The sequence below is a fragment of the Corythoichthys intestinalis genome, chromosome 1, assembly GCF_030265065.1.
Source record: "Corythoichthys intestinalis isolate RoL2023-P3 chromosome 1, ASM3026506v1, whole genome shotgun sequence".
Lineage (NCBI taxonomy): Eukaryota > Metazoa > Chordata > Actinopteri > Syngnathiformes > Syngnathidae > Corythoichthys > Corythoichthys intestinalis.
The window spans coordinates 49,946,104-49,970,819 of record NC_080395.1 but is presented as its reverse complement, the minus strand read 5'-3'; the positions used below and the strand labels follow the sequence as shown (position 1 = coordinate 49,970,819).

The 24,716-nt window shown below is 40.5% G+C and overlaps 2 protein-coding genes across 2 annotated transcripts in view; one reads left to right on the top strand and one right to left on the bottom strand.

Moving 5' to 3' along the window:
- Positions 1–271: 271 nt before the first annotated feature.
- LOC130915655 (WASP homolog-associated protein with actin, membranes and microtubules) lies at positions 272–16,091 on the bottom strand. The gene is made up of 11 exons (XM_057835621.1): positions 15,410–16,091; positions 12,662–12,835; positions 12,445–12,595; positions 12,198–12,367; positions 11,879–12,074; positions 7,941–8,125; positions 7,791–7,877; positions 7,575–7,670; positions 7,090–7,453; positions 2,862–2,998; positions 272–2,786 (listed from the first exon to the last, which is right to left on the bottom strand). The coding sequence occupies exons 1-11, from the start codon at positions 15,983–15,985 to the stop codon at positions 2,625–2,627; spliced, it is 2,298 nt and encodes a 765-aa protein (XP_057691604.1). The 5' UTR covers positions 15,986–16,091; the 3' UTR covers positions 272–2,624.
- Positions 15,482–24,716, top strand: part of LOC130915663 (fibronectin type III and SPRY domain-containing protein 2) — a 32,434-nt gene continuing 23,199 nt past the window's right edge. Inside the window, exons 1-9 of the mRNA XM_057835636.1 lie at positions 15,482–17,198; positions 17,309–17,467; positions 17,736–17,831; positions 18,190–18,423; positions 18,509–18,531; positions 18,699–18,820; positions 20,402–20,566; positions 20,649–20,783; positions 23,917–24,073. Of these exons, the coding sequence (XP_057691619.1) occupies positions 17,318–17,467; positions 17,736–17,831; positions 18,190–18,423; positions 18,509–18,531; positions 18,699–18,820; positions 20,402–20,566; positions 20,649–20,783; positions 23,917–24,073 (1,082 nt within the window). The 5' untranslated portion in view covers positions 15,482–17,198; positions 17,309–17,317. The remainder of the gene's footprint in view (positions 17,199–17,308; positions 17,468–17,735; positions 17,832–18,189; positions 18,424–18,508; positions 18,532–18,698; positions 18,821–20,401; positions 20,567–20,648; positions 20,784–23,916; positions 24,074–24,716) is intronic.

The window sequence follows — 24,716 nt, the reverse complement described above, 5'->3', positions numbered from 1 at the left end:
ATTATAAAATGTCAACTAAAGTCAGTTTTGAGTGACACTCCCATCTTTGCGTTACGACAGTCCTCACTTGTACAGAAGACATCAACACCAAAAAAGTCCTCCATCATCAAAATGTGTCAAGTGTGAGCCACAAAATAATCCCATTTTATTTAATAAATCTGAAAATGATTTATCAATCTTTTTTTCTTCTCTACGCCAGCGAAAAATCGTTAAATTTGAGAGTAAATTTTAAAAACGGTATCAATATTTCAGTAAAAAGCAGTACCTAGAGTTACAAGTTAGGGGTTGTATTTTTTTTTTTTTTTTTTTTTGCTCGACAAAGATGTCAATGCTGAACCAGGGTTGCAAACAATATCCAACGATTAAATTTGCCCAAAATGAATTTAATAAGCATATGTGTCGTCCATGTACGAAGAAAAGCGCGCTTAGGGCTAACCCTATCATGGCAGATCCTACATGCTGTTGTAAATCCATGCCTCACTCCAGGAAATGAGAGTCGAGCTCTCCAACCGCTGAGCTAAACTACCGTAGATTGCTCTAAAAGTGCAAGGGAAGCAAATGTAAAAAAAAAAAAAAAAAAAAAAAAAAAAGGGATCAAATGCATACTGTTGTGTGTACACGTCATTAAGGGCCTGTTTACATGGTGACGTTCCAATAACACGAAAAATTTCATGGTTGCATTTACATGGTTCCATCTCCATTCAAACAATGTTGCGATCCCGCATGAGAACGATGTAGTTCATTCATGTCAGGCCCTAGAGGGCAGTGCAGTTTTACAAGGCGACAGCCAATGATGCACTCCCAGACAATAACCTCCTCAGCGCTGGAGACAACATACCCGCCCACTTGAAGCAATGGCATCCACCATACGCCAAGTTTAAGGCATGGCCCCGTTGGATGGTCGAAAAGTGTCATTGCATGTAATTGACTTTCCTATATACGATTTAAAATTTAGAGTTTTCAGGTAAAATATTGTCTTTATAAGTTGTAATGCAAAAATGAATGAAATGAACAAAAAAAAAAAAAAAAAAAAAATTAGAACGGGTCAAAAATTATTTTTCGAACAGATCATGTGACTAGCATTTTAGACGGTCATTTGCTTTGATTGGCCAAAACCACCTGAGGACCGAAAAGGCGAGATATATATACGTAATTTTAAGTGAGTGGAGTTTCAATTTGCCCCACTAAAGACACCAATTGTAAATCAGAGGATACACCGGCGGGCCTACCATATTCAATGGGTGATGATCTTGGTTAAAATTATAGCTGTCCTAAGAAGCCTGATTTAGAATTCCCTTCAAAAATGATGGGAAGCCAAAAATGCCCATTTTCAACTTATTATTATGAGTTGTAAGTTAATTTTATTGCTGACACTGCGGAGCGATCCCTGCATTTGAATCGTTCCGCTTCGGAGGCCGGAATCAAAAGTTTGTGTCTTCGCCTTCAGTTTTTGCTATAGGCATTTACGCATAGTTGCGTCTTGCTGTCACCATGTAAACGACCCCTAAATGTGCTCTATGGGCATGTGGGGTATATGGGCAGTGGGCGGGGATCGGCTGCTCCGGACGCTCTGGTTTTCTGCATGATAATGATTGAATGATTAATCTCTCTGAGGCTGAATCACTTTTTGATTGACAGCGAAATCTGCAAATCGGTGATCTTGTCGTATTAACATCCGCGGGAGGCATTTTTCAATTTTCTTTCCGCTGTTCCAAGTTGAACCGGAGACTTTCATAATCATCCTAGTGACACTTGCTTTCTTAAAAACGACTTGCGATAACTAGAGCTTCTATTTCTGGTGCCCCGACCCAATTGTGGCTGCCTGTTTGGAGACTTGACTTCTGGCACTCTAGTTTCTTTCCCTACCGAGCAGCGGGTGCCGCTGAGCCCCATAATTTTTTGGGGTTAGTCAGCTTTCAAAATAACTGAAGTGGCCCTATACTGAACTAATCAAATGACCAACCAGAGCTGACAATTTTGTCTTAACTGAGATCTTTGATTATTTACTTTTTACTTTATATTGCCATTATTGTTTGGTAAGACGAGTAACGATAATTGGTGGTGGTTTTTCCAGTGGCGGAATTCCCCCCCTCCCACACACACGCAATTTCAATTTTGAGCTCGTGGAACAAATCTCTCTCAAGGTACCACTTTATACACTTATCTTACATTTGATTTTCCAATTGTAAAAATGTGTGCCTTGCCTCAATATGCACTAAATAGAACGGTCAGTGCAAGCAGGTCAAATAATTACCCAAAGCATACATTTCTTGGGTAGAAACACATTCATAATCCTGCATTTAATAAAAGGGCAAGAAAAACCAGTGTAACAAAGCTTTCTGCCCACATAAAAAACATGTAATGGTGAGAGGAAGCAGCACAAAAGGTACTCGTCTACACGCTAAGCTTCAGTGTCAGTGAATGTGCTAGCTGAGTGACAGGTCGCCACCATCCTGGACTGGTCGCCAGTCAATTGCAAGGCACATAGTTGAAAAAACTTTCCGAAATTCAAACTTGTATTGCAACTTCATTTCCTAATACTGGAGCTTCATTCTCCATTTTAATTTGTATCCTTCCGTTACACAAATTTGGAAGATCAGATTTATGTGTGTGCTTGCACGTCCTCAACTATCCCAGTCTCCGTTGTGCCCGTCATAGTCATCATCATCATCGTCAGAGTCAGCCGCCACCTTCTTCATCCTCATCATGGCGGCTCTGATGCTTTTCTCCAACTCATTGTCGTGGCTGCCGACGTGGATACCGGAAGGCGACGGCGACGGTAGAACCTGGGACACGACACACACTGAATTTAGTCCAAAACATCACAAATCCAGAAGAAAAAAAAATGACGCCGTTCCGACCTTTTTCAAGGTGACCCCCTGCCGGATGGCCAACATGAGATTGCTTCTGGGATCCCCGGCCGGCGGGGGAGGAGGCGTCCCGGGTACGGAGGCCTTTCGAAGTCTCTGCAGCGAGGCCAGCACTTCATCCATGGTTCCTATAGCAACAACACGGCACGTCCACAAGTAGTTCACTTTTCTGGTCGTGACCTTCATCCGCCAGGAAATTAAAAAAAAAAAAAAAAAAGATTCGCTGGCCGGAACGAGGGTGGACAACGCTGATAGAAAAACATTCTCAAGAGCGAAGGGAATTGAGGCCACAACGGTACACGTGCATGCAAAACAAAGACAAGCCCAAACTCCACTCCTTCATATTTGTCCTTAAGTCCTGTGCATGCACGTATCTTCATGAAAACGGATTAAAATAACTCCATGAATGGTATCAAAATCATCAGAATGGACTTTTTAGGTCACAAATACTTTTGGCGACAACATCAGCAAGGGGCTGCAGTTATACAAATAGTCTGCTTTTGGCCCTTTTTTTACACCAAGGAGTAATACATTCCCTGCCTTTGACAATGACATATGTCCAATTCATTTAACTTGGGAGGACTGGCTGTGAATGGTCAGGATTCAGTGCCATTGACAGCGGTGGTCGCTCTCAGCCCTCCCAGTCTTAATAGACAATGAGCTAAGCTTTTAAGCGCAAAAGTCAGCAATGTCATTTGTCACAGTTTTTGTGACAAGCAACATTGCTGACTTTGGCAGGTAAGAGCTAACATGTAGTTGCTACTTTGCACCAAAAGATTGCATGTGCACATCATTTGCACCAAAAGTCGCTTCTTGAGGTGCCATATTTGGGGGTCAGGCTAATTGAGGTCATCAATTTTGCCGCTTAAAGCGGGAGTTCAGAATTTTTTGAATTAGACTCAATCTTCAAGTTAGCGAGGGTTAGTCGATGGAGTTGATTTCAACAAATTTCGTGCAGTTTGTTAGTTAATTTCAGGGCTCCGGAGTGGCTAAGCTAGCGCGAGTCAACGGTCCCCTTCCTACCATGCCAATAAAAAAGGATAGATCTAACATAGTCAAATTCAAAATGCAGATAGCTATTCAAAATACCTACACGGCCAAAACAATGTCACACCAAACTGCCGTAATTCATTTTTTTCTGCGGGGCTATTGTTTTTAGATAGTGTTATACTTATATAGCGCTTTTCCACCTTTCAAGGTGCGTAACACGACCACAATAAAGTGGAGTACTTCGGCCACTCATGCTCATGCTGCATTCCAGAAAGGTGGGAAGTCTGACTTATACCACTCAGATGATACCGGTTGCGACCTCAAAGCGTTCCAAGCGTTTTCTATTTCTGCCATCAAAAGACATGTTGAACTCCAACAAAACACGGCTTCTCGTAAGCGATCAAATAGTGGTTGAAAAACAATAGCTAAGGTAAATAGACCACACTGTAGACTGCCTTATTTAGTTTTTACTACTGACCGTCTGCTTTTCGACGGACAGCGCATTTTGTCAAGTGACGTCTGGTGAAGCAACTCGAAGTCGGGGTACTTCATGAGGGCCCTCCAGTTTCGAGTGGCGTTCCAATGATGTTTATCCTGGTCGGCGTTTGGAAAACTCCAATTTCCCACCTTACTCGAATGCAGCATCAGTCTAGAGCAGGGGTCCCCAAACTACGGCCCGCCTCCACATTTAGTCCAGCCCCCTGAACAATTTTTATTTTTTATTTTTTTCCCCAATAGTGTTATTTATTTCCTGGGTTTTTTTCTGTAAAGAACCCAGAGAGGGTTATTTGGTTATTATCTATTTAATTAATAGTGTTGTTATTATTATATTATTATTACTTTATTTGCTTTTGTTCCGAGAAAAATCCAGAAAGGGTTATTTGATTGTGGCTTTCTGAAAAACAATAAATTTTTACATTTAGGCACTCCTGCAATCGTCACACTTTTTCTGTTACAAACTGATATCAGAGAAGAGAAAAGTTATGAGGCCCTCACAGGAAGAAGTTTGGGGACCCATGGTCTAAAGTCTTAACTGAAGAACGGCAACATAGTGAAACGTGCATTTAGAGGCTTTGGAAACGGAGGAAATGGGCAAATGAGAGTTTCCACAAATTCCCTATGAAGAACAAGGAACAATACAAACTGTGGAAACTTGCTGCTGGCTACAACAATCACACCGGAGGAAAAAACATCACTCCGTTCTGCAGCCTGTTACCCACAGAGCTACTGGATTAAAAATGTTGACGGTCATACTGCAGTCATTGACATGCAATGTAAGTTTTAATAACTTCATCCTGAAAAAATAGTCAACGCTATTGATTGCAAGGGCCATTAGAGATTTTCATGTGTGCATATGTTGTTTTTTATTGGCATGCTAGTTTGGGCTCACTGACTCGCGCTAGCTTAGCCAATCCGGAGCCCTGAAACTAATAAATAACTAACTGCAAGGAATTTGTTGCAATCAAATCTACCGACTAATTAAACTAGGGCTGTCCCAAACGACTAATTTTCTCCCGATTAGTCAGCCGACTATTTTTACGATTAGTCGACTAATCTTATAATAAAACAAAAAATTTTTTTTTTACTAATTTAGCAATGAATTTTTTTTTACGCTTGTCAATTCACAAAAACATTTTGGAACACCTAAATTCTTGATTAAAGTAGAAATAAACAGATAAATAACAATAATAAATCACAAACAATGAGTTCAAATGCTGATAGAATTAACTTGTGGAAAAGAATGGAATGTAAACAGATTCAGAACACTGACTTCACCTTTCCAAAATGATTCAAAACAATTCTTAAAAAAATACCTAGCATTAATATTATAATATACTGTAGTACTATATATAATATTATAATAATTATTCATTGCCAATCAGAATTACCATAAAGGGTGTCATTTTAAAGGTATTCTTAGTGTAGAATCTGAAGTATGTGGGATTAACACCAGAAATCGTTATTTATATGACGAACATTACATGCTTTTATTTTGAAATGTTCACCGGAAATACGTTCGCTAAACCGCTAATTTAAGTTTTACACTCCGCAAAAAAAGCACTTTTTGTCATTGCATGTGTTGTCAGTAATAGATTTTTTTTCCTTTTGCAAATGCTGTTAACCAGCGATTTTTCATGTTTGAAGTGTCACCTTTTAACTGCAAGTTTTGGAGAAGGCTGCCTGTTTTATAGCCGGCTAAAGTAGGTCGTCTTTTTTCCCCATTCACCTCAATGTAGCAATGCTAACGTATATAGTGTTTAATATAGATGTGTTTTCTTATTTTGTATGTCTGAACTTTAATTCTACAGCGTGTTGATGAGAGAAAAGAACTGGAGTCTCATATCATCAGCACGCACGCACGCACGCACAAATGTATGAATGCAAGCGCGTGCAGCGGTAAAACGCAGCCGTGAGAATGACCGCCCTCATTTTTATTTACCATGCGATAAATGGACTCATTGCATATCGCGACAGGCTTAGCAACTTCAATAAAACATGTCATTAGTTAGACGGACTTACAATCTCCTGTTGTTATCATTCACAGCCGACGTGCAGCCAAGCTTGGCATTGAAGGACAGAACACAACAGTGTACCATCCTTTGTTTCTTTAAAAATAAGTCAATGTTTTGGACTCTGGTGCACTTTTTTGGCTTTGTGCCGCTTTCCCCGCTTGCATACCAAACGTCCGACATTCTGAACTTTCCACGCATATATATTTTTTAACCCTTCATTAACCGTCCACGGGATGTGCTCGTCGACGGATTTACGTCATCGATGACGTCGACTATGTCGACTAGTCGGGACAGCTCTAAATTAAACCCCCATTAACTCGAAGATTAAGCCTAATGTCAAAAATTCTGAACTTCCACTCAACACCATGAGACTAAACCAATATTTTAGTCTAAGTGTAAAATGAGCCATGTTTTTCCAAATAAGACATTTCAATATCAAGTTGTTTATCAGCGATAGCTTTATATTTTCACAATTAAAAGTTTTTAATTGATATGGTTTCAGAAATAGGCCTGAATATGTAATATCTAAAACAAAAAGTTTTAAGATTTAAAGTTGTGTTATTTCTAGGCTGAAAACCGCTCATTCTAAAATGTCAGCCTTTTTAGGCACAAATCTGTTTTTCTTAAATGTTTTAATTACAAATGCTGTTCATTTTAACAATAGCCATCGATTTATGAGATGAAAACGTCGTTCTGTGTAGACATCAGAGCCTCACCTATGTTTTGAGTAAGTGTGTTCCTGGCTGGAAGTTGAGATTTTTCTCTGAGCGGCATTGGTTTTTCCTCATGAGAAGTGCTCATGGGTGGAAGTGGCGGAGGAGGTGGCGGCGGTGGAGGACGAGTCGGCGGTGACATCACGGCTCCACTGTAAGGAGGCGGCGACGAAAAGAAGATTTCAACCGGAAGGTCTCCGGGTTGACCATATTTGAGCGAAGGTGCAGCGCGGATGGATGGAAGCTCGTCGGAGGTGAGAGAAGGACTGAGGTTGATTAAGGACAGCGGCTGGGACGTCGGAGGAGATGACTTCTTAGTCGATTTCCGGTATTGAGAGGTCTTCAGCACATATTGACCCTGCTGCTTCTTTAGAGACATGATGGAGAGTGCAAAGGCAGGCGGTGAAGACGCATTATATTATTATAATATGTGTTTTTAACTTTGATGTCAAATGGAGGCATTGCTCGTTTTCAAGTGACAGTCGAACCTCTCTGAAAGATCTTAATCTGCTGAGAGTCTTCTCTCGCTCCTGGTCCACCCACTGTTTCCTCCTCTGCTCCTCCTCCTTTTTCTTCTCTCGTTTCTATAAACAACAAAGAGCGAGAAAAAGAGATGTCGATGGAGACACTGCGGGGAGAATCATTAGGAGTTTCCGCCAACGCGGGAGCTTTTAGCTGACTGTCTGGTTGCTATAGCGACATACCAAGTGGACCTGATGATGCTGCGCGAAGACCATGGATTTCTGCTCAGCCGCAAGTTGCTTCTGCTCGTGGGCCTCCACGCACTGGTCCTGTATACACACACAAACACTTTATGAGCATCTCAGTGATGTAAAGGTTGGGACTTGCGGCACCTTTTTGTTGCGCAGTCTGGCTCGCTGAGCGCAGATAGCGCCTCTTTTGGTTTCCAGGTTCTGCAAACGTCTTTTCAATTGACGGACAGCTGGAGGCTCTGTGTGTTGAAGTCCTGTGTGGACCATGCTGTGAAGCTCCTCAGGATCCTCACACACATCATAATACACCACTTCCTCCTTCAGCTCTAAAACACAAATGAAAAGTGTGAGACAGTTTTTTCACAAGGAAATTAAATGTCATTCAATTTTTATGGATTCGAAGTTGCATTATCATGCAATAAATATTGTAAAGCAGGGGTCTCGGTCCTGAAGGGCCGTTGTGGGTCCTGGTTTTTGTTCCACCCGATCGAGTACCGACAGTTTAACCGATAAAATTTCTGCCAAAACAAGCAGCACCTAACTGCAATCAATTGATTACACTTGTTAGACACCAGATTGGTGCATCGGTATTGTCTTTTTTTTTTGGAATGAAATCCTGCACCCACTGCGGCCCTATGTGGAATAGTTTGGAGACCACTAGAGGTGGGAACCTTTGGGCACCTAACGATTCGATTACGATTCAGAGGCTACGATTCGATTATAAATCGATTATTGATGACACCCACCCCCCCTCAATTAGCTGCTTTTAATGTTTTGTACATTAGTTACAAAAAAAAAAAAAAAGGCTTAAATAAACGACTATTTCAGTATCAAGTTTACAGTTAAAAACAATACTCAAATCCCCATTCTGTATCAGCAGCTTTAAACTACATTCAATTAATGTTGTGAATCAACCGTTAAAGTTGTTAAAATTGCTCCCGTTATTCCATTTCCCTTTTGTCTACTTTCGACATGTGAAAGTTTTAAAACTATTTTAAAGATGGATTCAAGTCAATATTTTACCGATTTAGGAGTATTTTAGATAAAAAGTTAATTAGGTTCGCTTGGAAGGTTCGCTACAACAGCCTTGCAGGGAAGTCTACTGCTTTAAGATGGCGGCCGTTTCCTACGCCTGCATCTAGCTTTCTGTAGATGTGCTGCTAACGCCCCCGAGTCTATATTGCATCTAGTCCTATAAAATATGATATCTACCGTAACATTATGTGGACGTACTTTGTAGCAGCTGTCGGCAGCAGTCAGGTATGTTGTTGTTTTTTTTTTTATCTCGCGGCATGAGTTGAACTAGAGTCGTGAGTTGAGCAATGGCATTACCCGAGGGGCCGGGTAATGACAAGCATGATGTTTAGCTACTCTCGCTCTGTTCCTCATTGCGTCCCGAAGACCGCACGGCGAGCTGAGTGTGTTTTACTTCCGCTTTACTTGACATATTTCAATAAACGGAATTTGGATGTTTGTGAATCATTCTCGAAATCTTCCACGGCCGAATCGCGAATAACCTAAGAATCGGAAATTTCGCACACCTCTCGAGACCACTGTTGTAAAGTGTAAAAAAGATGCTTTTTGTAAAATGTAATCCACCAAAAAGTAAAAAATTATCTCAAAATATAGCATAACAACTGCTCCTTTCCTTTTCTGTTTTCTACTTCAACATTTACCAGCCTGTGATTAGTCCTTTTTTTCACTCACTCATAGTGGATTATGAGATATTGAGTCTATATTTGGAAAACACGATGTGTGATTAATTTCAATAATACAGACTTGTCTACGAATCAGTGTTGTTTGTGGCAGTCCTTTTACTTTTCGTCTTAGTCTTTTGGACGAAATGTGTTCGTCTTCTTCTAGTTTTGGTCAACAATTACTCAAACTGTTTTCGTTTGTAAACTTCAAAAGTTTTAGTCCATGAATAAATAAATAAATGAATAGGTTTCCAACTATTTCAAATGAACATTGACAGACAAGCACATAATTGTAGTCTACAAGGACATCACCATCTTTGTGATAATAATACACATTCAGGAGGAAAACAGTACATTATTTTCAATTAATTAAATGCACCTGAATGCCATGAACTGCATGTAAAAGGTTTATCAAGAATTTAAGACGACACTCACCATGCTAAATGTTAATGCTAACGCTACAAGTTACATTAATTGTGTGATGACTCAGCACAGACCTTTAAAGGCTAAATAAAGCAACATGGCATATCTAGCCAAGATAAGGAAACAAAAGTTACCAAGCAGCTCCTGATACGTTTATCACAAAAGGAGCCTGGAGTAGACAGTAGGTAAGCGTGTGTGTGGGACGGCGCAGCACGTCACATGAGTGACAGGACCAAACACTGCTACGATCCATGTTAACTACACATGAGAAAATGTCACACATTGTGAACTTAGGGCGGAAACTACAGCGAATTTTCATCTCGTTCTGGTCAGACGAAAACTGACGTCCATCTCGTTATGTTTTAGTGTCGCAACTTAAGACACGTTTTTAGCTTGTCGTCGTCACATCAACATCACGAAAAAATCATCATCGTTAACGAAAACAACACTTCTTTGTATTAGGAAGGTTTCATGGCTCTTTGGAAGACAGAAGTCGATCAGTCAGAATCAGCGGTCGGATGATGGAACTGCAAATGGATGACAGCTTACTGAACTGGTGTCCAAATAACAGAAGATAATGGATGGAATCCAGAGAATCACAACAGCTCTGGTCACTAGAAGACATTCAATCCATTTAAACCGTGATGTTTGGCAGCGTTCAAACGGATAGGACGTTTATCGCCGTCAGTGGCAGCCAATGACTTAATGAAGATCAATGACACTTTTCAAAATTAATTTTAAAAGATGAAATAAATAAAGTCATTATTTCCTGGTTGGAACGAACGTACAATTAATTTTTCCACAGTATGTCTTTCGAATGTCCACCAAATATATGAAGAGAATAGTATCCTTTCCCATATTTACTGATTGATTGTTTGTATTACTCTACCACACTCGATATAAAATAAATAACATTGAAATCATAGTTTTGGAGAACAAGTAGAATATTTCTGACGTATTAGTGGAGTTGGAGTGATTGGAATTTGCAGCGCCAAGACAATGGGCAGATAAGGGCGATAACAACTAGAGGATGGCTGCTGACTATGGAAGCCTAACGTGCGCGCGTCATGCAGCTGACTGAGCGACATTGACGCAGACGGTGCGAGACAAGCAGGAGATGGCCAAGACATCTACAAGCCCACGTCTGGACCACCAAATCCCACCATCAGGTCTTCTGGTAACCAACAATGGACAGCCCAGAAAAATGAAAGGACATCCTCTCCTCCCACAAGGAACATCTGATAACAGAGGAACCCGCGACTGAGAAGTTGACACTCAGCACTCATGTGGCGCTGATGTTGGTAAAATCCTCAACTCTCGTTGCCCTGACAACAGTAACTCTCGAACTCTCCTGCCAAATCCACAACAGACAATAACCCTAAATAACGCCCAAACACATCCTTCTTCCGGACCACAGCCCGCTTCACCAGAGCCTTCAAAACACTGAATGTTTAATAACTAATCAGTGTCATTTTGCTCGGGAACCTTTTGTTGACCCTGGATCTAGCCTTCCTCTTCGTCTTAGTCTGTTTGATGTAGACTTGGAATAAATTGTCAACTTGTGTTTCGAAGCCTTCTTCCAGCTTTTAAAATGAAGTCAGTACAACGGGTTACAACTAAGGTGAACGCGCATAGTTTGGTCTTTCGGCCAGGTTGTTGGAATTGCGCTAGCGCGGTTGCGGCTGTTTGGCTGGCGTGATTCCGGCAATCTGGCTAAAAGGTCAAATTCCAACATATACTTGTTGCTAAAGACTAGTCACGCACCTCTTAACTTCAAATCGCAATGTCTCAGAGGTAAAACGTTGTGGCAAAATGACTGATTTGTTATTGAAAAACTGAGATTCTGCTCTTTTTTTTAATGCCAAAAGCTCAATTTTAAAAAAAATGGGTCACTGTTCCAGGTCACAAATGTGTCAACTTCATCATGTGACCTACTAAACACAGCTGCTACAAGCTAACCTCGGATCTGCCGTCGCAGGGAGTCCGTTTGTGTCACCAGCAGCTGTTCTTCATTTTTCAGGATTTCAAATTTGGTGTTGTACAGTTCCAGTTGCGTTTCGTAGAACTGTAACTCAAGTCGGTCCAAGGAATTTTGGTCCGACGCAGAACCAGAGTCACCCGTTCCGGTCCGGTCTTTGCCGTACAAGCTGACGAACTGGAATAAAAGATTTACGGAGTGAGTTTTATAATTGCTGTTTAACCATAGCCATTGACGGCCTCTCCCATTCAAAATGGATTGGACGTCTATCGCCTTCAAAGACAGGCATTTCATAGTCACCTCTTTTTTAATGCTGGCTTTCTTCCTGTTTAAACACATTTCCGTTGATCTCATGTGCTGCAAGGCTTCTTTAGCCAACAGGACACGCAATTTCTCCAGTCGGGGAGCAGCGGACGCCCAGGCGGCGGCACCGAAGCGATGCTTGTCCTCCTCCATTTGCTTGACCATACCTGTGCGAGTACAATATGCACGCAAGTCATAGACATGCAAGTTATTCAAAATAACGTGGTGGAAAACAATGAATCACCAGTCAGAGCCTTGGACGTCTGTGCAAAGTAGGTGACTGTGATATCCTGAATGGAAGCGACCGCGTCTTCCGCTTTGGCCCTCCACTCCTCCGCTTCCCTCTCTAGTGCTTCAATCCTCTTAGGACCCAAATCATCCAACTCCATGGACTTCTGCGGAAACCCACAGTGGGAAGGTCAGAATGCTTCTTTAAAAAAATCGCCTCAATTTCTATCTACCAGGATTTCCATTTTATAGAGACAGGCCAGCTCTCGTATGTCTCTGAACGGTTGCAGCAGATACTGGAAGAAGGACGTAGCCTCAGTGACCAGCTCCTGGTATGCCTCGTCCTCTTGCGCGTAGATGGCGAGCAGCGCGACCATGCGGTCGGCACAGTCGTGACTCTGCAGCAGCTGCGAGGCAAGAGAGGCTGCAATCACTCAAATGTTGAATCACACCCTTTTACTTTATTGTAATGCATGAAATCATTTATTAATGTCTGAATAAAATAGAATGACACTGTGGTGTAGGGGTGCAATGGTTCAGTTAGCCCACAGTTCGGTTTGAACCTCGGTTTTGGTTTGAGTTTTGCTTTTTTTTTCCTTCTTTTTTTAAACTGCCTTTATTTTGCTTTTTAAAAAATGAAATAAACACTTAAAATGTAAACATTTTCGACTGTTAAAATGCCTCTTAGCTCTTTGGCTAGTGTAGTGACTGACTACTGAAATACACACACAGTAGTAAAAAAGTTACTTGGCAAAGTAACTGGTGATACCTTTCATGTTTTTTTTTTTTCATAAAAAACACAAAAAAAAAAAAAAAAAAAAAAAAAAAAAAAAAAAAACATAGTAACCTTTGCTATGTTTGGAGGTCATTTAAAGTTGTTAATCAACTGTCAAAGTTGATAAAAATGCTCCCGTTTTTGCATTAGTTCCCTTCTGTCTACTTTAGACATGTGAAAATTTTAAAACTGTTTCATCCTTTAAAGATAGACTCAAGTCAAGATTTTGCCGATTTAGGAGTATTTTAGATAAAAAGTTGCTTAGGTTCGCTCGTTAAGTTTACTACAACCAAGCCTTTCTGAGAAGTTTACTGCTCTAAAATGGCGGCTGTTTACTAACGCTACCGAGTCTGTCATTTCGCATGTAGTTCTATATGCATGAGATGTCTAGGCGTGGATTGTATGTTGTCGGCTAAGTCAGGTAATATTGGAGCCACCTAGCCTAGCATCGCGTTTGCTACAGCATCTCAACAAACACTCTTCCCTCTCCGAGTCTCTGACTTTTCTCGCATCATTCAACCAACGCATTGTCTTGTTGCAGAAACGGCGACCGAATCCGAACGGATAAAAAAAATTTAAAAAACGTAATGCACGAAAAAAGTGCAGATTTTGAACGTAATGTACGGCGTACACATTCAAAAATGAGTGCTTACTTGTACAAATTACGACGAGACCGTACAATTTGACAGGTATGAATTGTAGTGGACTGTCACAGGTAGTAGAACTCTGTAGCATGGGACGTCCAACTTCCAACTATCAGTGGTCAGGGCGAAACTATGTGCTTTAGCAAAATCATCTTCATAAATGTCGGGGATTACGTTGTTGGAGAAATATGTCCGCGATGGAGCAATGTAACGCGGGTCAAGCGTTGCAAATAAATTAACGAAGCCCGCCGTCTGTTTTCACTGGTGTCATCTTCGGGGTTGTCCTACCCTGAGAAAGTGATCTCTGTGGGTGATGCCGGCTGAGGTGCCGGAGTCATTTTATAAAAGTGTTGCCATTAGCATAGGAAACAAGCGCTGAGCAATGCTTGCAATTTTTTTTCTTCTTCAATATTTTCTCTCCCTCTCATTGTAGTCCACGGGGAAACCAAAATGTTGCTACACCGCAGATTTGAAAGAAGCCGGTGCTTCTCAAAATTCGGTCTCTTCACTCCTCCGCTCGCCATAGCTATTTGTTTTCTTTGTTTCACTTTCACTTTGCTCGTAAGCGAGAGAGGGTGCTACTTGGCTTCTATTACACAGGTGCTTGACAGCGATCCGACATTTACTTGCGGGTGCTTCACGTCACACACAGGCACACAGAGCTCGATCAATTCATTCCACAAGCGTTCGGAATACATTAATTGCAAAACCGAAAAGGCGCGGTTCATAAAGGCGTACTTAACCGTAAAGGGCGAACCGTACGGTTCAGCTTTGAACCGCAAACCGTTGCACCGCTACTGTGGTCAATGTGAATATTACGTGAATAAACTTAAAAGCGCTTTTAAAGTGCTTTGAAGACTCAAAATAATGTGTAATTCCCTTGCAGAAGGGCACAGCGTTCCCCAAGTACAAAGACATTTTTTATTGAAATAGTTCTTCAAGGGAAGTACGCCTCTGAGAAGTTAAAATGAGCATCATTTTTCCAGTTTACAGTAGTGTTCATCTTCTAAATTGTGGTTCGATTTCCCCTTCAATACATTATGAATAGGAGGCCTGATAGTGACCTTCCGCTGAAAATGAATTGGACATCTTGCGCCTCCAACAACACTGACAGATGATCAGTGACAGCCAGTCCAACCAACCATTTTCATCGGCAACCAATGAGTTTAATACTTTGGGGGGAAAAAAAGGGTGTTTTGCGGGGCCATAACCTTTTTTTTTTTTTTAAATTCATTCTAAAAGATTAATTTAGACATTTATATATAAGATTGTTTAAATCAAAATAAGAGTTGGTAAAAATGCGGAAACTCTTCACCAGGGGTCATCTACCCATCACTAAGTGAAGAATTTTACCTGCCATGGGTACCCCTTGCCATGAGCAGGACTGCATCAATGTGGTGTGCTGTGCTTTGCTAAATTGTTGCATATAGTCGAATCGTCTCAAAATATGATTCTATTTCACATAAGAATCATATTTAAGACTTTTTTTCTCGTGTCGTACGCACTTTAAGAATGTCAGTTCATGTGATAACTGTGGGCAGTGTATGTTGCTATCACGCTACCTGCCGCAAGTGATCTTTGGCCCTGGACATCTCGTCGTGCATGCTCTTCCTTTTGAACTCCTGGAGGTTCTCAAAGTAGTCGTCCACGTCCTTCTCGTCCTGCGAGAAAAGCGTGTCGAGCACTATGGTCCTCCCGCAAACGTCAATGGCTGTGCTGAAGTACTTCTCCAGCTTTCGACACGGTGCGTCCGAGTCCCTCTGAGCGTCATCCGAACCGCACTTCCGACTCGGGAAGAGCAAATCCCAAATGTTGCCGTCTTCGAAGTCGGACAAATCGGGAAAACAAGCCGCCAACACATCGCTTACACACGTAAGATGCTGGTGGATGTGTTTTAAGTCGTTCACTGAGAAGAGTCCTGCCCAACTGCTTTGAAGGCCACCAGCTAGCCCGAACTCTTCTTTTCGTCGCCGCCGCTGTAATGTCCTGTTGTGGCAGGTGACTGCGAACTTGCATTCGATGACGTTCCACTGGACGATAAAACCCAATTTAAACACTTCGGCTTCTTCAAATATGTTACTTTTGACCGCGACCCACTCGTCCAAGCTGTCCGGGCGCTCACAATCGACTGTAGACATTTTCAAAGCCGATGTTTGGACGAGGGCCTCGTCCTACAAGCTGGTGCTGTGTTCACGATGTCCACCATTTGCGTGACGTGAGATGCATTTAAGGAGGGGAGAAAAGGATGGGAAATTACATCTCAAAGCATACAACTTCGTCAAATCTGACCAGTCATCACGAAAAGAGGAAGTAACGTTCACGCGAGTCATCCTTCGCTAAAATTCAACGTTTACATAGATAGATAGATACTTGATTGATCTCCACAGGGGAAATTTCGATGTCCTTTATATTTTATTATACTGTATTTCATCATTTATTGATGCATAAATACAGACTGAAATTAAACATTTTTGGCCGGTTCTGTTCACTTAATAAATGAATATGAATAAAATCTGATTAGGTCACTTGCTTGTTTACACCAACAAAGATGGAAAAATTAAAAGCTGGCTATTTTTTAAACAATAATTTAGCTTCACAATATTACTTGGAAAAAAATGTTTATGCCCATTTTCGCTTGAATGTTTAGGACCGGATCTGGAATAATAAGGACATCACGTATTTAAAATAAAATTGTAAAATTGTGTTGGGCTGACATCTTATTTTTGTAATGCATATACATGTGTTGTGCACTGTTTGTTTTTCGCTATCGTTTTGTAACGGTATCTAAACAGGTCCTATTTCTGTCGATTACATCAGCCGTCCTACTAATCAACCAGCCCCATATTTTTCGCAATATTATTGTTATTATTTTCCGATATGTCTGCTTTTCTAAAATTTACATTTCTTAACCGTGAGTCAAAGTTAATTGGATTCTTTCAGTTCGAAATTCGAGTATATTCCAATTACGAGTGTCAGTGAAGGCACCATGCTCCGGTATTTGTATTCAAGAGTCACACGATTGGGGATTTCCATCCTGTAATACATAACCGAAGCAGTTTCCATTTCGAATGTCAATTTAATGTCATTTTCGAAGGGACTGTACGTTCGATCCAATAATAATAATAATAATAATAATAATAATAATAATAATAATAATAATAATAATAAAAACAAGGCAGTGTTGGCCTTTTCCCCTCAGGATGCTTGACATGTTTTTGACATTTGATCAGCATGTGCCTGCCACATCTATTTCTGTCCCAGCTTGTGCATGTTGCTGCTCTGCTCAGTGTTCAAACCAACAAGTACACCACTGTTGGCCTGCAATGGTTGCGTGAAAGCTGATTTATTCTGGTAAATATCACTCCTGCCTCCCATTCATTGCCGCATGCAATGTCCTGCTGTGTTCATTTTGCTCAAAGTCTGATTGCTGATTCATCACTCAATTTTATGTCATCCCACAGCCATTTCCCATGGATCTGATTGATAATAGGGGAGCTAGATTGGATGTGATTGCAGAAGAAGCTGAATTTCAAGAGTTAAACAAAGACATGTACAGCTCTCAAAAGTCTGGGAAGGCGATGAACGAACATGATGATGTATTAAACAATGCTGGTATTGAGGTAGGCAAAACAAACATCACTTTCAGCAAGCCACAAAGAGCTTACTTAGAACAATGGACATTAAGCTGCATATAATGTAGGATCGCAAATAAATGTTCAATGGGTTTCCAAACCCTAATGTGTCATTGTTACATTTTGAAAATGCTGAATGTCATTCATTTTTTCAACTTGTGATGCCCCTGAAGACTATTGTCAATAACCGGTATAAGCACTTTAAAGTTGTCACACAATTTCCTTGAATATTTGGAGTTTATTGAATCCCATGCAGAGTGACATCAACAGCACCAGAAATCAATTGCAAGAGAAGGTGGCTGAGATGGAAAACTTTGCAGGACACCTGGAAGAAATTTTTCTAACTGTTGAGGTAAAATGTTTGAATAATACATAATAAAGTACTTTATAAAATTTGTAAACAGTCATATACTGTACAGTATACTTTCGGATGGCTAAAAATCTATTTGACCACCACTGAATGAATCCAACAAAAACATTGACTGTCATTGACAGTGATTGGCATCCAATCCATTTGATCTGTGTGGGTTGGGAGCAAATGAACTAAAGTTGATACGTTGCCATCCCACCCGGTTTAAAACGATTGGACGTCTACTAGTGACAAACGCATTTTAATTCACAGCAGAAGGATGAAAATAGCTTTATGATTGGACGTCTATCATTGTCAATGGCACTGAAAGATTAAATTTGAGTAAATCGTGTATACGCAGGAGAATTTTGGCCGACGGGAACAGCACTTGGAGCAGCACTACACCGACGTGCTACAGACAATATCGCAGCGTTATGACGAGCGTGCGGCCAGACTGGAAGATGAAAAGAAGATGAAGCTGGAGGTTCTGTATGCCCAGCTGTTGGCCTGCGGCCACGCTCTAGACGCCTCCAAGGAGCTCATTGAAGAAGCCAAGGAGGTGTACCGAAACCAGGACAGCAGGCTTTTTCTCAAGGTATCATTCATCAATCCATCTACAGTATTTTTTCATTCATGAGTCTTTCTATATATCATTCAAATCTCCCTTTGTTTTTGGACAGGCAGTAGTTCCCACCATTAAACGGTGAGCAAGACATCGTCCAATGAGAATGTTAGCTGACATCTGATTCATATTCATTGTCATTGGAAACAAAAGACACCAAAAGTCCATTTTAACTGTGAACGCTGGCTATGATTGAGTTAATCCAGGTAAATGTCAGAATTCAACTCTGGGTTTTTGTGCTTCATAAGAATTGAGGCGTTCGCCAAGGAGGAGATGGACCTCACACTAGCCACAAGTCTTGAATTTGAAACACCGCTTGCTGACCTGTCAGATGTCAAAAGCATGATGGATTCCATTAACATTGTTCCAGGTTTGAGTTTCATGTCTTACAGTTTCAACTGCTTCAGACTTGACAAACAGATCCTTTGGTATACAGTAGCCACACATAGTTTATTGGTTCACTGTCTCAAATATTAATCATTTTTACAAAACGATGCACTCAGTTTGAGGGGACAGAATGTGGAGACTCAGCAGAGTACCAGTGAAGTCTTAAAAAGTTTAATTTACTCATTTTGATGAAGTGTCTTTAAAAGGCATTGAAGTTTGTCTAATAAGTCTTACGTTTTACATTGTGCTGAAAAATTTGCTGACATACTATAGGAGTTGCTGATTTGTCAGCGAAGTTGGCTCTGAAATTTTGCCCTGGAATTGGCATTAAATTATTTTCTTTGTCGTCTCTAAAAGGTATAAAACATTAAACATATCTTAACCCTTTGTAGGGCAAGTGACTGTTTTTGGTAATTAAAAAATTCCCACATACATGCTCATCACATTTTGGTCATGAAGGCCACAATATCAACAACTGGTGTATGAGTGTGGCCTACATGTCCCAAATCTAGGCCACAATATCAACAATTGGTATACGAGTGTGGCCTACATGTCCCAAAATGTGATGTCCACATACAGCATGTGGACACTAGACATCAAGTCTTAATTAAAATTACTGTACTGTAATTTTTGGACTATAAGGGGAACTTGACGAAATGCATGTCCTACCACATAGGAAAGAGGAATTCAAATATCAGCGAGTTGCTGACTAAAATCTAGTGTTGTCACAGCATCATGTTGAAGTCAGCACGGTTTGGAGAAATGAGGAAGCATTAAACGATGAAGATTGTCAAAATAAACAAACTATAATACTTACGTAATTTGGACGATGAGGCCCAGTCACTAAATTTGACGTGTCCTCATTGTATTATAGGACATTTAAACCTGAAGACATGCAGGCTTATTTGCTTGTAAAAATACATAAATAAGCTGCACTGGACCATAAACCCCAGGGTTCCAAGGGATTGTGGGTAGCGGTTTATAGTCCAAAATTATGGTATTTATACATGTCTATTTATATAATTATTAATGTTAGATTAGTTGAAATTTTCTTTTATCCCAGACAATATGTTTTAAAACACATTGTCTGGGCTAAAAGAAAAATTCAACTAATCTATTAGTGTAGAGAAAATGAACTTAATGCAACTTTTATTTTTAGATATTAATTATGAATAAATACTATTACAAATGAATAATATGCTAATAGAAAAAAAATAATACAATAAATATGAATGAAATCAGGAATACACCCTGGTTACTAGAATAACCACATTATTGTGTGGATACTTTGTGATCATTCGCTGCCAGCCTCTTCCAGTCAAACTGAATAGGACGTCTAGCGCCATCAATGGCAGCCAATGAGTTAAATGAGAGGCCTATAAAGGGGTAGACATCACATGACAAAACCTGTAGGAATCCTGTAAGCTGTAAATGATCATTTCTTCAATGTTCCCTACTGACAAAAAGTGAGGCTTGTGCACACTGAAGTGAGATATTGTACTGTATTGTTGTACTGTTGTATTGTATGCAACATTGGCTGCTAAAGATCACTGAATATCCACAGCTCCATCTGCCCCAGTTATAAACCCCCAAATGGCAAACTCGGCCTCCCAAACATCCCTACGTGTGTGCTGGAGTCTGTTCTCTGATGACACTGTGGAGTTTTACGAGCTGTACTACAGACCCGTGCTGCAGGACGCGCCTCTGGACAGTACAGCTACCCCGCACGGTACGGTCCCGTCAAGACTCCATCTGCTCTTGATGCACATTCAATTTTTTTTTTAAGCAGCGCCCATTCCTTTCCCCTTTAGTAAGCAAGTTAAAAGTGAAAGAAACCCACTGCACAGTGAAAGAGCTTCTGCCTGGTGCTCAATATGAACTCTGGGTTACAGCCACCAACACAACAGGCATCAGCCCTGCCAGTGAGAAGGCCTTATACATGACAGGTGAAAAAATGTGTGTATGTATATATATGTACAGTGGGGAGAACAAGTATTTGATACACTGCCGATGGGTTTTCCCATTGACTGTGTATCACACTCATTATTGAAAACACTCAGGTGACTTGAAGTTCCGCTCTAAGACCCCCAATTTGGCCAACTTTCAAAATTGTCCGATATGCATGTGTGATACATCATTGGAAAACTTAAAATCTCACTTTTAGTGGGGGAAATTTTTTTGAACAGGAGGGCATTTAAAAAAATAAAAAAAAATTAAACAGCAGAACCCTATCTGGAGGTGAGAGCACGCGAGAGCAGAATTAAAGATGCCATGACTTTAACGAGATATTATCGCATACTTACCTTGATTCGATTCAAAAACTCCATGTAGCGTGTATCACTGAGTGTCACGACACAGCTGTGAATGGCCACAGCTGGATTTTGGGGGGATTTTATGGGTGAAACATGGTAATATAACAAGGGTCGTAATGCAGAAATCGCAGACATCAAGGAGTGGTCAAGATTTTATTTTTCATATATTTACCCTTATAACGTTTTTTTTTTTTTTTTTCCCCCAATTTTTTTTCAATTTGTCTTTGTTTGGATCGATTATTTATCATGTAACATGAAAATGCGATAGTAACAAAAAAAAAATACGATTAAGCGATAGTTTTGAGGTGGATATCAGTGACTTTTTTACAGACACCATTTCTTTCATTGTGATGTTATTTGTTTAAAAGTTTAAAATATGCGAGTGAATAATTTTTTTAAATAGTTTTTTTTTTTAAGCGAAATATTAGACATCAATCAATGATTCTACGCTAAAAATGACAGACAATTTGAACAATAAATATAATTAATTACCTACGTTTTTTGGCTGGGTTGAAATAAAAGAGGTTGTGCGACATCTGTAAACAGTGGTTTTGAGGGTAAAACGGACAAATTAAAAATAGTTCAGGGGCTTAATGTGCCATGAATCTGCTATGGCAGCATATAGACATATTGTTCTTTCAAACACAACAGTTTTTGGCTTAAAATACAGCAGTTTCTTATAAAGAGGAGTGCAAGAGCAGATTTTTCAGCCTTGTCTGTGTTTTCCGCCATATACAGTGGGGCAAATAAGTATTTAGTCAACCACCAATTGTGCAAGTTCTCCTACTTGAAAAGATTAGAGAGGCCTGTAATTGTCAGCATGGGTAAACCTCAACCATGAGAGACAGAATGTGAAAAAAAAACAGAAAATCACATTGTTTGATTTTTAAAGAATTTATTTCCAAATTACAGTGGAAAATAAGTATTTGGTCACCTACAAACAAGCACGATTTCTGGCTGTCAAAGAGGTTTAACTTCTTCTCACGAGGTCTAACGAGGCTCCACTCGTTACCTGTTTTAATGACACCTGTTTTCACTCATTATTGGTATAAAAGACACCTGTCCACAATCTCAGTCAGTCACACTCCAAACTCCACTATCTATGACCAAGACCAAAGAGCTGTCAAAGGAGACCAGAGACAAAATTGTAGACCTGCACCAGGCTGGGAAGACTGAATCTGCAATAGGTAAAATGCTTGGTGTAAAGAAATAAACTTTGGGAGCAGTTATTAGAAAATGGAAGACATACAAGACCACTGATAATCTCCCTCGATCTGGGGCTCCATGCAAGATCTCACCTCGTGGCGTCAAAATGATAACAAGAACAGTGAGCAAAAATCCAAGAACTACACGGGGCGACCTAGTGAATGACCTACAGAAAGCTGGGACAACAGTCACAAAGGCTACTATCAGTAACACAATGCGCCGCCAGGGACTCAAATCCTGCACGGCCAGATGTGTCCCCCTGCTGAAGCCAGTACACGTCCAAGCCCGTCTGCGATTCGCTAGAAAGCATTTGGATAATCCAAAAGAGGACTGGGAGAATGTGTTATGGTCAGATGAAACCAAAATAGAACTTTTTGGTAGAAACACAGGTTCTCGTGTTTGGAGGAGAAAGAATACTGAATTGCATCCGAAGAACACCATACCCATTGTGAAGCATGGGGGTGGAAACATGCTTTGGGGCTGTTTTTTTGCAAAGGGACCAGGACGACTGATCTGTGTAAAGTAAAGAAGGAATGGGGCCATGTATCGAGAGATTTTGAGTGAAAATTTCCTTCCATCAGCAAGGGCATCGAAGATGAGACGTGACTGGGTCTTTCAGCATAACAATGATCCCAAACACACAGCAAGGAAAACAAAGGAGTAGCTTCGTAAGAAGCATTTCAAGGTCCTGGAGTGGCCTAGCCAGTCTCCAGATCTCAACCCCATAGAAAATCTGTGGAGAGAGTTGAAAGTCCGTGTTGCCCAACGACAGCCCCAAAACATCACTGCTCTAGAGGAGATCTGCATGGAGGAATGGGCCAAAATACCAGCAACAGTGCGTGAAAAGGTTGTGAAGAGTTACAGAAAACGTTTGGCATCCGTTATTCCCAACAAAGGGTACTGTACATAACAAAATATTGAGATGAACTTTTGGTACTGACCAAATACTTATTTTTCCACCATGATTTGCAAACAAATTCTTTAAAAATCAAACAATGTGATTTTATGTTTTTTTCCCCCACATTCCCGCTCTCATGGTTGAGGTTTACCCATGTTGACAATGGCAGGCCTCTGTAATATTTCCAAGTGGGAGAACTTGCACAATTAGTGATGGGAGAACTTGCACAATTAGTGATTGACTAAATGCTTATTTGCCCCACTGTATATACTAGTATACTGTATATGTCTGTAGTTGATGTGTAAAGGAAAATGGGGTTGATCTATGTTTATTAATATAATTACAGTAATAAAAAAAACACATTTTAAAGAAAGCCCAACACCTTATACCCCATAATAGGGATGGGTGCCTTTTAATTGATAATAAACCAGTTTAAAAAAGAAAGTTTGGAAAATGATGTCAAATCTAAGCAAAGATAATAGCCTACCCTGAAATAAAGGAATGATTATTTTAAGATGTGTTGACTGGACAGTATTCATGTAAAACATAATAATGTGACAACCAACCCCACTCTCCCCTATAAATACTTCATTACACTTAAGTAGATTTTTCAGATATCCCTACTCGTATGACTGGATTCTTTTGCCCATCTTATCCCCACAGTTCCGTTGCCTCCAGTGATCAAGCAGAGGGAATGCTGCAGTTGTCCAGAGGCTGCGCTCATACGTTGGGAGTCAGGAAACCCTGACCCTGTTGACTCTTATACTGTAGAGCTCACTGAACTGAATGGGCCTGACGGCACTGAGAAGGGGGTCACCGAGTAAGAGAGCATTACATCAGCTTCTGAGATACAGTGGAAACTTGATTAATAGATGCCGAACTCTGGCTAGGCAAAATCTACCAGATCAAAAAAAAACAAACACAAATTAGTTGTGTACCTAATCTATCTTCTGAGGGCACTATATATATGGCGGAAAACACTCAGGTGACTTGAAGTTGCGCTCTGAGACCCCCAATTTGGCCAAATTTCAAAACTGTCCGATATGCATGTGTGATACATCATTGCAAAGCTTAAAATCTCAGTTTTCTGGGGGAAGAACAATTTTGAACAGGAGGGCATTTTTCAAAGAAAAACATGTTTTTAAACAGCAAAACCCTAACCGGAAGCGAGAACACGCGATAGCAGAATTAAAGACGCCACGATTTTAACGAGATATTATCGCGTACTTACCTTGTTTTGATCCAAAAACTCCATGCAGCATGTCTCACCGAGTGTCAGACGGATTTTGGGGGGATTTTATTGGTCAAACATGGTGATATAACAAGGGTCGCGATGCAGAAATCGCCAACAACAAGGAGTGGTCGAGATTTTGTTTTTCATATATTTACCCTTTTAAACGTTATTTTTCAATTTTTCTTTGTTCGATCGATTATTTATCATCTCACATATCGGGGAAAATGCG

Excerpts from the sequence above, each read along its gene's own strand:
- LOC130915655 (XM_057835621.1), bottom strand. The coding sequence starts at position 15,985 with ATGTCTACAGTCGATTGTGAGCGCCCGGACAGCTTGGACGAGTGGGTC. Across the intron at positions 12,596-12,661 it reads TCTATAAAATGGAAATCCTG|AAGTCCATGGAGTTGGATGA; the intron begins GTAGATAGAAAT and ends GGGTTTCCGCAG. Across the intron at positions 2,999-7,089 it reads CACACTTACTCAAAACATAG|GAACCATGGATGAAGTGCTG; the intron begins GTGAGGCTCTGA and ends TTGTTGCTATAG.